Source organism: Cucurbita pepo, chromosome 10, assembly GCF_057944985.1.
Source record: "Cucurbita pepo subsp. pepo isolate OVF chromosome 10, ASM5794498v1, whole genome shotgun sequence".
NCBI classification, from domain to species: Eukaryota; Viridiplantae; Streptophyta; class Magnoliopsida; order Cucurbitales; family Cucurbitaceae; genus Cucurbita; species Cucurbita pepo.
Window position 1 is genome coordinate 528,039 of NC_141807.1, and position 14,220 is coordinate 542,258.

At 36.5% G+C, this 14,220-nt stretch overlaps 4 protein-coding genes across 4 annotated transcripts; 1 reads left to right on the forward strand and 3 right to left on the reverse strand.

Annotated features, from left to right (window-relative positions):
- The first annotated feature begins 1,021 nt into the window (after positions 1–1,021).
- Positions 1,022–3,661, forward strand: LOC111803942 (uncharacterized). The gene is made up of 4 exons (XM_087127561.1): positions 1,022–1,557; positions 1,899–2,011; positions 3,040–3,120; positions 3,385–3,661. The coding sequence occupies exons 1-3, from the start codon at positions 1,452–1,454 to the stop codon at positions 3,118–3,120; spliced, it is 300 nt and encodes a 99-aa protein (XP_086983687.1). The 5' UTR covers positions 1,022–1,451; the 3' UTR covers positions 3,385–3,661.
- Positions 3,662–3,723: 62 nt separating this feature from the next.
- LOC111803941 (endoplasmic reticulum oxidoreductin-2) lies at positions 3,724–7,243 on the reverse strand. Its single transcript, XM_023688564.2, has 9 exons — positions 6,902–7,243; positions 6,496–6,627; positions 5,925–6,177; positions 5,722–5,832; positions 5,122–5,240; positions 4,946–5,050; positions 4,626–4,828; positions 4,406–4,532; positions 3,724–4,157 (listed from the first exon to the last, which is right to left on the reverse strand). The coding sequence occupies exons 1-9, from the start codon at positions 7,037–7,039 to the stop codon at positions 3,981–3,983; spliced, it is 1,365 nt and encodes a 454-aa protein (XP_023544332.1). The 5' UTR covers positions 7,040–7,243; the 3' UTR covers positions 3,724–3,980.
- Positions 7,244–7,697: 454 nt separating this feature from the next.
- On the reverse strand, positions 7,698–8,331 carry LOC111803656 (glutaredoxin-C9-like). The gene has a single exon (XM_023688167.2). The coding sequence runs from the start codon at positions 8,146–8,148 to the stop codon at positions 7,804–7,806; it is 345 nt and encodes a 114-aa protein (XP_023543935.1). The 5' UTR covers positions 8,149–8,331; the 3' UTR covers positions 7,698–7,803.
- Positions 8,332–10,662: 2,331 nt separating this feature from the next.
- Positions 10,663–12,807, reverse strand: LOC111804535 (large ribosomal subunit protein uL14mz). The gene is made up of 3 exons (XM_023689379.2): positions 12,647–12,807; positions 11,975–12,066; positions 10,663–11,393 (listed from the first exon to the last, which is right to left on the reverse strand). The coding sequence occupies exons 1-3, from the start codon at positions 12,678–12,680 to the stop codon at positions 11,019–11,021; spliced, it is 501 nt and encodes a 166-aa protein (XP_023545147.1). The 5' UTR covers positions 12,681–12,807; the 3' UTR covers positions 10,663–11,018.
- Between the last annotated feature and the right edge of the window lie 1,413 nt (positions 12,808–14,220).

Sequence of the window (14,220 nt, forward strand, 5' to 3'; positions counted from 1 at the left end):
GGTCAAACTTCCCTTGCTCTAGTACCATTGTTTTACTTGGTGGAATTTGTCATATCTTAACTAAACGGTATGGAGAAGCTTACTTGTCTTATAGTTTAGGTGTTTTATCCGTTTTTTGTTTTATTGCTTGTACCATTGTTTTACTTGGTGGAATTTGGCATATCTTAACTAAACGGTATGGAGAAGCTTACTTGTCTTATAGTTTAGGTGTTTTATCCGTTTTTTGTTTTATTGCTTGTTGTTTTGTCTGGTTCAATAATACTGCTTATTCGAGTGAGTTTTACGGGCCGACTGGACCCCGAATCTTCTCAAGCTCGAGCATTTACATTTCTAGTTAGAGTCAACGTCTTAGAGCTAACGTTGGATCCGCTCAAAGACCTACTGGTTTAAGTTTACAACTTGTGGGCTTCTTAGAATATGTGAAACGATTGTGAGGTTTAAGCAAGTTTTGGATCAAAGAATCTGTCAAACATAGAAATGACTCAATGTGATAAGAAAAAGAAAGAAGCACGCGATTGATAATCAATCGGGTTGTCGTAGTAGTTACAAACGGCACATAACAACAACCATGGACTTGAAGTGAGTGGTAGCAGACAACATGTGGATGTGATATGTATTTTAGAAGAATGATAGGAAAATGTTGTGTACATTCAAGCTCTCTAATTATTCCATGACAACAGATAATCACATGAAGACGACAGCACAGGAAAGCATGAATATCCAACTGCAAAACATGTTAACAGCTGATCCTGCAAGACAAGAAGTCAGCCTTGATTCTGTCCAAGTTTCCAAAACAATTACACAAAACACAAGGGAAAGTTTCAAAGATTTGAACTCTTATTACAATCAAATGTGCTACAATTTTGGATATCAATCAGTGGATGGATGAATCATATCTATGAATTCAAAATCTTAAACATTGTGTTTTCAATGTAAATTGTATTCATAAACAAATTAAGTTATGAGAAAGCATAATTAGAACCTAATTTGACGAAAAGTTTCATGAAAATTTGAGATTAGTGAGACTAAATCTTTAGTTTGTGGGCAGATAAATGCAGCCAAATATTCCACAAAAAAGAGGGAAAAAGTGATGAAGGAGAATGAAAGAATCAAAGACGGCAGCTTTCATGGATCTCTTATCTGGAAACCGATGGAGGATTTTTGGGGACAGTGATCAGAGTGGTGAAGTAAATAAATAGGGGAAGCGATGCCATTGACGGCCCAATTTGACTCATCTTCTCCGAAGCACTGTAACAAAGAACGAACCCTATTCCAATTCTCGGAGACGACGACGACGACGACGACGACGACGACATCCCTGTCTCTGTCATTTGGGCAATACCAAATATGAGTCCTATTACGAAGATTCACTACGGAGATTGAGCTTTTTTATTGCCCTCTCCCATCTCCCCATCGATTCGATTCATTTTCCTTTCGTTCGAGACGCATCCATGGCTGACGAATCGCAACAACCCCAATCTGAATCTCAACCTCCTCCGCTCGAAGTCGATTCTGCACCTCCGCCACTGCCTCCGCCTTCGTTCGATCCCAGTCGAAGTAATATTCATTTATTCATCTTGATTTCTTCATTCCGAGGGCTTTCTGTTTAGCGTTGTTTGATGAATTTTTTCGTCTGTTGGGTTTTGTTTGCTATTGATTGCCTTTTGGGGATTTATTAGGGCTGGGTGGTTCTGATCTTAACTCCCGAGTAATGGGGGTTTTCCCCTTATTTCTTTACACATTGTAGCTATGGGAATGGACGAATTGGCTCCATTCCCAATTTGAATGGTAGACAAAGACATTGTTGGGGATGTTTCCAGAGACGTTTCTCTTAAAATTCTTCCAGTTCTATAAACTGTAATTGAACTGATCATTCTTTTTTTTCTTTTCTTTTGAAGTGATTGGTATCATTAAACGAAAGGCCTTGATAAAAGAACTAGCTGCTGCGTATCATGCTGAGTGTCTTGTATACTGCCAAGAGCTTCTTGAGCTACAAAGAAAGTGGGACGAGGTTTGAAATTCAGCCTTATATTCCTTTTGTTTCAACGTTATTTTCTTGGGAAGTTTTATCTTAATCATTCAATACTTGAGCTGTTGAAGTTTTCTTTGATTGAGCAAATGTCCTACTAAACCACTAATCTTGTGAGATCCAACGTTAGTTTGAGAGGGCGTGGAAACCTTTTCCTAGTAGACGCGTTTTAAAACCTTGAAGGGAAGTGTAGAAGGGAAAACCCAAAAAGAACAATATTGCTAGCGTGGGCTTGAGCTGTTACAAATCTCGAGTAATTGTCCATGAGCCAGATGTTTGAACTGAAGGTTTCTTCCATAACTAATAGTTTGAGTTTAAGCCCCCTTCTGCCTAGTGTCCAAATCTTTTAACCTTTTAATGTATACTTTTTTAAGTCCTCTTTCCATTGCCTTCCATTTAGGCTTTGATTCTATCGTATAGCTTGGTCTCCTCTGTTGTGCCTTTCTAGCCTCCTCCTAGGCCAGACAAGTTTCAAACCTGTAAATTGGATTAGTATCTACAATTTCTTGGAAAATTATTCTATGTGTCTGCCTCATAATAAGCGTTAAACGTGGATTCAAAACGAACCAAATTTGAGGTACTTCTCTCATAAAAATCCAATGTAAAAAACTGTCAGTACATTGAATAATTTCTCTTCACTGTGACTCCGACATACACACACATATATATACACGCACTGTGGACTTTTATTTGATTCGAGACTTGTAGCCTTCAATTATTCACCTGCGTTTACCACAAGATTATAAAGAGTATAATATAGCAGGTTTGGCTTTTGGCTGGCAGTTTATTTCTGATAGTTATACTAATATCCAGGATTGTAAGGGATTAAGGAACAGGCTTTAGGTAGCTATTAGTCATAGAGAAAATATGTGTTTGAACTAAACATAAATGCCATTTTCACGATGGTAATGATATACTTTCTGGATCTGAGAGATTCTTTTACATATAGAAAGTCCAATAGTTTAATTTGATTGTTTTTTACTTCATATTGTGTTATGATATGCTTGCAGCCATATATTGAGTTAAAAGCACCTGATGATCCAAGAAAGGAAACAATGAAACCTAGCAAACGTCAAAGGAAATCCCGCTAGGTAATGATGTGTTCAATAGCATTTTAGGATTTGCTTAGATCATCATCTTCTAAGTTTTTTTTTTACTCATTTAGAAAAGAACAACCGTGGTATTCAGGCCGACTTGCACCATATAATATTTGGTTTTTAAAATTTTGGTAGAATGTTTAGACCCCGTTTGATAACCATTTCGGTTTTGACTTTCGCATTTCTAATATTAAATTTATAAATACTACCATGTCTGAATATCCTTTTTTTTTTTTTTGTTTTGTTCATTTTGTGCAGAAGGCAATAAAGATATTTGATACTGTTTTCACTCTGACTTGGGCATCTGACGGTTCTTCCGTCTGCAAGGGAGCTGCTCATGCACAAAATTGGTCGTCTGATCTAAATGGGCTGATACTCTATTCAGTTGTGAAAACAGTGAAGTACATACAATATTTGCGTCCTGTATGTATTCTTCATTTTCTGTGTGACAATATGACTACTACATACCCAAAACAGTTTAACAGAGTTTATTTGGTTCGCAACCTTTGAATTATAGACTTCATTTCCGCTGCTATATATTGATTTCATGGTGAACCCGTACGAATCAAAATCAAACTGAATCAATGGTAATACAAGTACAAGGAACAAGGTCTCTATATCATGGCAAAGCAGGTTCTGTGGAAGGGTTATTATCTTACCTTCTTCAAAATCCATTTTACAACAACAGTATCTCTCATGGCTTACCAGATTTAGTTTCTCCAATGTTTTTGTAACTACAACTATTGTAGTGATCACAAAAAACTCTCGCTGCTATAGTTATTCATGGCTGTTATGGTACATAATTTCAACAGTTTCCTCAGTTACAAAGATTTAACCTATAATCAATGTTTGGGCTAGCTATTGAATATGGATGCCCACATTCTATGAAATGGACAACTTTCTGTGACGGGAGCAGCAATTCGTCCTTCCATTGTAGTTTCAGCAGATGGACCGACTTCATGGACGAATTTGACTGATTCCGATAGCCGATTGAGTAGGTTCATGAGGGCAATTACTTCATTCCTTTGCAACTGTAACCCACGGAAACGAATTAGGTCAGATACGTAAGATGATTCATCCAGAAATTCAAAAGACTACTCGAGATAAGTTCGAATATGCCATGAATCTACTTTGTCTTGTCACACTTAGTTCCAAGTTCAAATATGACTTTTAAGTGCTTATAATGAATACTTGGACATGAAGAATCATAAGTCCAGAAATGTCTCCCCAACAAACAATCAATCGAAGATATTGAGGTTGATAATTCAGAATTACTTACATCCAGACTCGAGTGTTCTTGATGATCATCACCAGAGAAGAGGATCTTCAATGCAGTACCGAGTCCAAGAACCTGAAGCTTCCCCCAAAGTCGACATTTCTCACACCCGACACAATCCATCAGCGCGCTGCATGACATACAAGAAGAGAGTTACAGTTACTACTTACATAATATTTCATCAAATGATCAAAAGAAAAAGGGTGTGGCCTAAAAGAACCACCTGATGTTTCTGAATTGTTTTTGTATTTGCCGCTTCAATTCTGGTCCTTTTTGACCTTTCCATAACTTGGCTTCATCAAATGGAAGTGGGCAAGCAGCTTGTAATTTAGAATTGAAAAGCAGCTGTTTCATCAAGGATTGTGTCTTCAGGTCTTCATTTACGTTACCAGTATCGTATTCGGCATGCTCTAGATACTCCGTGGCCTAGATGTAATTGCAACAAGAATCCACCCCAAAGTGGATATATTAAGCATAAACACAAACAATACCATCAAATAACTATTAAGAGAGACATATCGTTAGGGCCATGTTTCTACTCACTTTTGTCACAGCTCGGAGAACGAAGAGATACGTGAAGTACAAGTTTCTTACACGATCTGGATATCTCAGGACACGATCATACAGCAAAGAAAGATTTTGACCCCACTGCAAGGGAAAGAAAATATTTTAGACTATAACCACGGCATTTGAGAAGTTTGATGAAATAGAAACTGTACCAAATTTTTAGACTCATCAATCAGATAATCTGCAGCTATGTGGACCGAAATAGAGGAATGTAGACCAGATATCAATTTGTATAATATTCTTTCCTCTTGGCATAACTCTTCTGATGGATCTGGCAAAAGAAAAGAAACAAAAAGATCAAGACATGATTCATGGAATAAAGAAGATGTTCATGATGTACCTACAACATACAATGAATGCTAACATTTTATCTTTAATATGAGAGCAACAGGATATGCAGCAAACATAACATCAAGTTTGAGCATCCAAAAGAGATCATAAGTCCCATAAGGAATCAAATGAACACATTTTATCACTAATTCTTGAGAGAGCCGCAGACGTTTTAATTGGTGACCATGACTGAAAATTGCTACTCAAACATGGAAAATAGAGATCATCGTGCAGTACTTTTAACCAGCTGTTCTGCTACGCTGAGTTATCAGTTAACAATGGTTCCAGGAATCTTAGCCCACATCTCTCTACTCGGTGTTCATTTGTTCATAAATGTATGTTGAGAATGAATAATAGATATCCATAAATTACTATGCACTTAGAGAGGTGGAGAAACAAAGAGACCGAGAGCGAGATGTTACATTTTGGGCAGTTTTCTGAATAGACAGCATCCCAAATCCTTCTAGCAGATGGACCAGTGTATCCGGTGTAGCGTTCAGGGTTCAGTTGAAGGTTTACATATGTCATCTCAGCTGGTAAAAACAAATCAAATGGAAACAAATAAGCAACTCGACAACAGAATAACCAATGTTCTTACTAAACCGTTGTATTTTATATAACACACCATCATCAGTCTCATCATCATTGGTCCAGGGATTGTCTACTTCAGTCCACCCTTTGAAAGCTTTACGATCTAGCGTACGATCCACAGTAGCTTGGGGCTTTCCCTCTTGACAAACAAAGGCCTCGGATGAAAGGATACGGGGCTTTTTAAAAGATTCAGGGAACTCATTATCTGGGCATTCACAAACACTACAATCTCGCAATCGGCACATACCATCGTCAGGCCAAAAGGGACAATCACACCACAACTTAACCTGTGAAAATGATGATCCAGCATTGGCAGTAGGCATGCTAGTAAGCTTGATGCGTATAACACAACAACTGATACAAGTATATTACAATACACGACGCAAATGTATTAAACAGAACAGGCTTTACATCACATTGCTTTTCCATTCCAAAATTCTCTCGCGTCCTGTCAAGTTCTTGTAGTTCTTATAGACTTAGAAATTACAGCCAAAAGGAGCCTTAGTGCACAGGGTTTTGTTTCAAATTGGCGTTTAGATCCATAATATAACAAGATATGGTATAATATCAGTTCATCAAAATCATCCAATTAAATTTAAGCTCACCTTGAAATAGCGGAAGAATGGAGTTTTAACAAGCTCTTGAAGGGACGGATACAGAACTTCCTCATTTAGTCGATCAACAGTCTCATAATCACAACAACAACCCTCCACCATACCACTGTACTTGGGAGTATCCTGTGCATTAAGAATCAAACAGCTTAAATGGAAGAAATCTCGTTTCCATTAATGGAAGATGGAAGATATCAATTCCATAATTCAAAGCACAGAAACTTAATTTTGCATAAAACATCAACAAAACAAAGATTCCAAATCATCCTGATTCATCTAACTCCCAATTTCAGCAGCACAAGAGAGAACGATACTTCAAATCAAAGACAACTTGAAGAAATGCTAAGCTTCAACATACATCAACACAACCATAGAGACAATTAAGGTTCTGAAAACGTACATCACCACAACGACAGGGCTTATTGGTGCGACCAAAGAGCGAAATCATAGGAGCGGTCCGGGAAGTCATAGCCACCGCAAGAAAAACGGCGACAAGAGCACCGCCCATCATCAAACCCCATCTGCATCTCGGACCCATTACCCCAACTATCACTTCCGGCGACTATATTCAAAGAGATCCTGTCTCCGGCGGCCGGAAAATGGGAGAAAAAAAAGTAGAAAGATCTTGTCGGCGCTACGCGAAGACTTGGCCAAGAAATTCAAAGAGAAAGAGAGGCACTGAAAATTGATCGTCTTCCAAATTGCAATTCCCCCAACTTCTGTTTTACTTTTAAATTACCGATCTTCAATAAAATGGAATTTAATATTTATTTAATTCATAATGCTTAATAAATGCAAACCAAATTCATTATTCAATCAATTTTACATCTCCATATTAAATTTCAACCACTGACTTTTCTACTTAAAAAATAAAATTTTAAAAATAATTAATGATTTTTTTTTTAATAAGACAGGATTGTTTTTATAATTTTATTTATTTTAAATTGCATTTTCAACCCTTTATTTCCACATATAGATTTTTGTTATTTATTTTTTATTAAAATGAACGTAGTGATTAAAAAAAAAAAAAAAAAAAAAAAATCTATGGGTAAAATTGAAGAAAAAAAAAAAAAATTTCTAAAAATTGGGCCAATCATATCATTCTCCAATGATACTCAGAGATCCCAAAATACCTCCATCGTGTTCTTCACATAGGCATGCAGTTTGAAGATGAGGACAAAAAGACATAAATACCCTTTTCAAATTTTCCCTTAATAAACTATATAACATTTAGAACACATCACAAATTTGAACCACGAAATTAAGATAAAGGTAGAGATAATTTTTAGGAGAAAAGTGATATCAGAGCCAGAGAGCGCCGGCTTGCTTCAGGAGCGGGACGAGGGAGCCATTGATGTGGGAAGACATGAGGGTGTCGAGGCCGCCGAGGAACTTGCCGCCGACGAACACGGCGGGGATGGGGTGGGGCTGGTGAGGGAGGAGGTGGTGGAGGACGGCTTGAATGTCGTCGGCGGAAGGATGGGAGAGGTGGTCGAGTTCGACGACGGTGGGGCCGACGCCGAGGCCGAAGAGGAGACGCTTGACGACGGTGCACATGCAGCAACCGCTGATGCTGAAAACAACCACCGCATTGCACTCCGCCAGCTGCCGGACCACCTCGTACGGGTTCGCTAATTCCATTTCCATTGCTTGCTTAAATCTTTTTTTTCCTCTCTGGTTTTGATTCTCTGTGAGTGCTGCTGATTCTGTGGTTTTATGGTGCTCTCATACTGTTGAATTGAATGTACGGACTCCGACATTGCCTTTTCTTTTTTCTTTTTTCTTTTTTTTTTTTTTCTTTTTTTCCTACAGCGCGTGCTTCTGTTCGACGTGATTGATATGTAATTTTATTTTTCAACCGAATTTTTTTAATTTAATATATACTGATTTTCATAGTTTTCAAATAAATAAATAAATAAATAAAATTCGGATTTATTTGTTTTTGGTGAGGTGGCAGTCAGCGGTCAAAGTTCGGAGTCATACAAATTTAACTGCCAATGTGTCTGACGGCGGGACCCACTTTTTTTTTTTTTTTTTTTTGTTATCTCCTAATTAATTTAATTTATTTAGCTTAATAATCCGAATAAAATCAATATAACAGAATGCTTTTGACTGTGAGATGATAAATAATAAATAAAGGTAAATTAATATTACTCAAAAAGAAACGACGTCGTTACAGTATTACCCGAAAAGAAGGGGGGAGGGGATTTTGTGGAAAAGGACAGAAGTGAATAAAACGAAGGAAGGGAAAACTGGGGGGTGTGATGCCGACAACCCGACAAACAACGACTGAAACGCCGTCGTTTGACGGTCAGCGTTGTCTCCTGTCCTTTTCTTCTCGAGGATCGTGACGCCGTCAGAATTCTGCCTTCCCCTCTTTCCCTCCTCTTAACCGTTAACCTTTTTAACTTGCCTTCTACCGAAATGTTACATTAATTGCATTCTAGTCCCTCATTTCTTACCGTATTTCATTTTCCTCCCCTCGGAAATTCCTTTTATTTACAAGAATAGACCCTACAACCAAGGATAAGTAACTCATTCTAGTGGATTTTTCTTTACTTTTAAAGTTATTATTTTTTTATAGTTATAAATATTTTCTTTAGATATGCGAAAATAATGACAATTTGTAAAAAAATAAAAAATAAAAAGATGATTTTAAAAAATGTACAATTTTTACAAAATAATAAAAGAAAAAGAAAGAAAAAACTAGAGGGTAAAAAGGGAATAAAAAAGCATTGACAAAAGAAGGAATGTCAAAATAAAAGTTTTTTTTTTTTTTTTTTTTTTCTCCTTTCCAATGGAAGGAAGAAAAAAAACCCAATTCCCAAAACTGAATAAAGAGATGAATTGAAAAGCGGAGGTCTAGACTTAGTCTAAAAGGCGAACCTAAAGAAGCCAAAAAAGCGGGGAAAGCAATCACACCAACGGGAGCGGAGGGCGGCGAGTTTGATCCTGAGCCTCTCCCAGAATCCCACGAAACAGCTCTCATTTCGGCCGACCAAGATCGCCGCCGATTGAAGGTACGCCGACGCGGCCCTTTTCACGAGCTCGTTTCGGATCGTAATATTCGACAAATTGAACTCGTTGAACTCATTAACGCCGCTGTAGGACGGGGAGTTCAGAAGAATGTCCTTCAAGCTGGTGTAGCGGAGGTCATCGCCGGCGTCGGAGTCTCGGACGGTAGAGGAGTAGCGGGAGAGTTTGAAAGAGGGTAGGTTCTGAAGCTTATGAGGGTCGTCCATTGCTGTTGTTGGTGTTGTTAGATTCATGATCGAAATGGGATTGTGGCCATTCAAGGGGATTTGGAATCTGGGAATTTGATTTTGTTTTTTATTGTGTCGGAATTGTGGATTATGATCTGATTGGTTTATGGTTTTAGAGGGGAAAGGTTCCTTGGAATTAGGACATTGACTCGGCCAATTCAGGCCATTCATGGGGTCGAGAGTTTATGGTGTTCATTAAGTTGCGGCCAAAAACAGAGAATTTTGTGCACAGTCAAATCACAACTGAAGATTCAGTCTGTTGTTTTGTTTTACGTTATTGCCACTGATGTGAAGATTCGATTGTGGATTTATGGTAGCCAGGGGGAGGGCAAATATGAGACACACAATACCAAGAAGTTTTTTATTCCGAATTCAACTTATAATAACCCTTTTTCTACTAATAATAAAATGTCACAAATTCAATCAAAGATTAGAAATGCAAGATATACTTAATATATATATATATATAGATATTAGTTTTTCACTTAGCCCCCATATGATTAAAATTGGTCGATGTCACCATTTCTAACGATTTACGATTTACGAGTTCATTGTGAATGATGCAATCTTAACTTTTAAGTCTAAAATTAAAATTGATCCAATAAAAAAAGTACAGGAGAAAAAGTACGATCTATATTATTGGATATATGAAAATTGTCCAAATAATTTCATCCCATTGATCCTAGGAATCGACCGATGCTAGAAATTTATATTAGTTCACATGAACTCCAAGCTACCCTATCAAGTGTTGGGGTTCATAATGAAATTGTAATGCAAACGGTGATATTACTCTTGCCATTCAAGGCCAAATTCCCGCTGTATGATGGGTTTGAGCTACAAATGACTTTTGACTTAAATTATAGATAGACAAACACATCCACAAAAGACGCCTTCAAACTAAATTTAAAGTTTTCAGCATGGCATTTGAGTATTAGAGAACCAGGTTCGAACACTAACCGATCACATCATAGTTTGTTAAAATTCAAACAAAATATATATGGTAACTGCCTAACTGGACCACAGAACGATCTATAACTTTCATGCAATGATGTGAGGAAGAATGTTGGGAAGAACCTGAGAAACAGCAACGCCAGTAGCAACTGCAACAGCTTTCCTGTTATTATTTGCCAAACACAATTTATCATATGTTTTTTGCATACTCCTTTTCTTTCTTCCAATAAATCCCAATGGGGTACACATTTGGGCGCATCGTCGAGAAGTTACGAGCCTTGGCTCCAATCTGATTAATTGGTTTCAGGCAATGTGCTCGGCCAAAGTAAGAATCTTTACGTGCTTTTTCTTCCTCAGTTCGTGAGGGACTGGGCCAAACACTCTAGTTCCAATAGGTTGACCTTGCTTATCCACAAGTACAACAGCATTATCATCAAACTTGACCTCACTCCCATCACAACGACCTTTTTGCATTGCCGCTCGCACAACTACACCATATACAACCTTTCCTTTCTTTACTTTTCCATTAGGATGTGCTTCCTTCACTGATGCGACTATAGTGTCTCCTAGTCGTGCTCCTTTCTTTCCCTTCAATGCTTGTATGCACATCACCTTTTTTGCCCCTGAATTGTCCACTACTTTTAGCACAGTTCTCATCTGTATGAAAGTTCTTTGTTGCTGCAAAAGATAACAATACATAAGGTAGGATCAAATGTTGATAGTAGTGTATCGATTATCATCAGCATTTTATGCTACTTGCAATGACTTTAAAATTTCAATGTATCTTTTCAAACTATTTTATTCCTCTTAAAACTATATATCAGTACTTCCTTCATTTCAGTAGCACTTCAAGATATTAATGATTATATGTCGATGTGCAGAAAATAAAAACCATCCAATTTAAGAAGCAAAGCACAAATTCAGGTTATGAACACTGAGTTTCTATCGCTTCAATCCAGGAAAATATTTGCAAACAGCTAGATCTTAAACTATACCCAAATTATCCACACTAGCCTCATAACCAACTTCTCTAGATGTTCTGCAAGAATGCTGTGTTTCTAAATACCTATTTTAGCCATACTATCCCTTGCATAGTAATCTTTGTATAAATAGTATTAGATGCATGTAACTTTGCAATCCTCTGTTTCCTTACCCTCCGTGTTCATGCATATGAATCTACTATACATTTTTTTTTTCCTTCAACTATCATTTTAGGGTTGAAATTCAGATGAGTAGATTAAAATTTCAGAGAACCAGACCTGCGAGATGAAACTGCTGCATACTGTCGCATTCGATGCGGTCAATGAACCAGACAAATTTTTTCCGAGTCCACCCAACAATGAACGGCCGACTAGTTTAATTTTCCAGGATCATTGAGCACGAAACAATATGCCAAAATGAGTTTCACAACAACTAGAAATACAAACCAAAATAAGACAAGTAAAATATCGAAATCTCAAAGTTAAGATAAATTTTACATCATACCATGAACCCTAAACAATATGCCAAAATGAGTTTCATAACAACTAGAAATACAAACCAAAATAAGACAAGTAAAATATCGAAATATCAAAGTTAAGATAAATTTTACATCATCGTGTGCACAAATTATCAAGTTGGAAAGATCAAACTAGTTTAAGAAGTATTCAAACTAACCAATGTATAAATGCCACTTCAACTCCACGGTGCTATATGATCAGTAACATTAAAACAGGAGCAAATATATAAGATGAGCAACACGAAATTAGAATTGTTTTGCTAGCAGTCAGAAAGAAACAGAAAAACCAGCATTTCCTAAGCTGAATCAGCTCAAATCAAGGTTCGAGGCAGAAAAATCCTAAAAGAATAGGCTACAAATCTTATAGCATTAGCATCTCCGAATCAAAGAACAAAAGAAGTTCCAGTATCCACTATTTCAGAAAATCGCATACCTCGGGAACATTTCGAAGCAAAAGCAGCAGCCATATCTGAACTTTTGACGCCAAAATCCAAGTTACGAAACCAGCAGAGCGGGAAACAAACAAAGACGAACGATGGCAACAAGAACTCTGCAGCTGCGGTTAGGGTTTAGACTGGGCCTGAAACATACCCGCTACAGCCCAGATCCATCATTTCTATACTCACGGCCCACATTTGATGCAAGGGTAAGGTCAGGGATACCGTGACACGTGGAGATGCCAGCGTAGCAGGGTCATGTGACCGTGACACGTGGGTGTGGGTATTATATTGCCATTGAGAAACGAGCTCACACGCTTTCGACAGTGACACGTGCCCCTGCCTCAAGCGTGCTATCTTATTGCCCCCACCAACATTCACACTGTCTTCTGCCTCTATCAAACCAATCTCCTTTCCATTTTTGCCCCTCGACTCCCATAGTTCAACTAATTATATCATCGACTATGAAATTCAATTTGCTATGAATTAATAAAATAATTAAAATAAAATAAATTTGAGAGTTAGGCCACTTAATATTGTAATTAAATTTATATATTTTCAAAAATATAAAAAATGAAATAAAAAGAATGGGTGTATTATAAAAATAAAAGAAAAAAAATTAATATTATCTTTTTTTTAGTGTTTAGCCGGCAAGTGATTCGTTTTTGGTTTCTGTGAACACGCGCTCACATTTTTTTAATTAAAAATTAATTTGTTATTAATCATTATTACAAACGATTCAGGATAATTTACCCTTAATTTTATAACCTTTTCTCATCTTTCTAAAATTAATTATAATATTACTCTACTTTCCAAAACTATTTTTTATTTTAAATATTCCAATACTGAAATGAAAATTACTAAAGTAATATTGTAATTTTTAAAGTACATAAGTAATTTTATAAACAATAAAATGCAAAATTGATTCAAATTTAATATTTTAAAGTGAAAATTAAAAATTACACGATTTAATATTATTTTTAAAAACAATTCAACATGTTCATTAGATTAGAGATGTCTGCCGAGCATAATGGAAAAGCCCACCTCCAAAATTCTCCATTTATTTGGGCAGGGATAGAATTTCAAAAAAATAAGTTTAATAAATCAATATATTTCATAAAATACTGACGTAATTTTTAAAAATCAATTTTTAATATTAATTTTTTAATTTAAATTAAACTATAAATTGAAATATATTTATATTAAACGAGATTTAGTGGGAAATTGGGTGGAGAAGGAGAAATATAATCTGTCCCCGACCCAATTTATCTAACAGGAAAAAAAATATATATATATATATTTGAACAACAATAATTATATACAATGCAGCAAATAAGGGAAGCAACGAGACATGTCGTTTGTCGTACGGACAGGAGTCTATATCCACATGAAGTATGGAATATCCCCATTCCCAGTACTTTTAATTAAATTAATTAATCGTCTTAATTAACTAATTATATATCTAATTCCTCTATTACGAAGTCATTTTTAAAAAATTAAAAATAACACAAACACGAATCTTTTTCCTCCACGCACAGCATGGAGTTTAGTGCTCCCTTTTTAGCTCTTC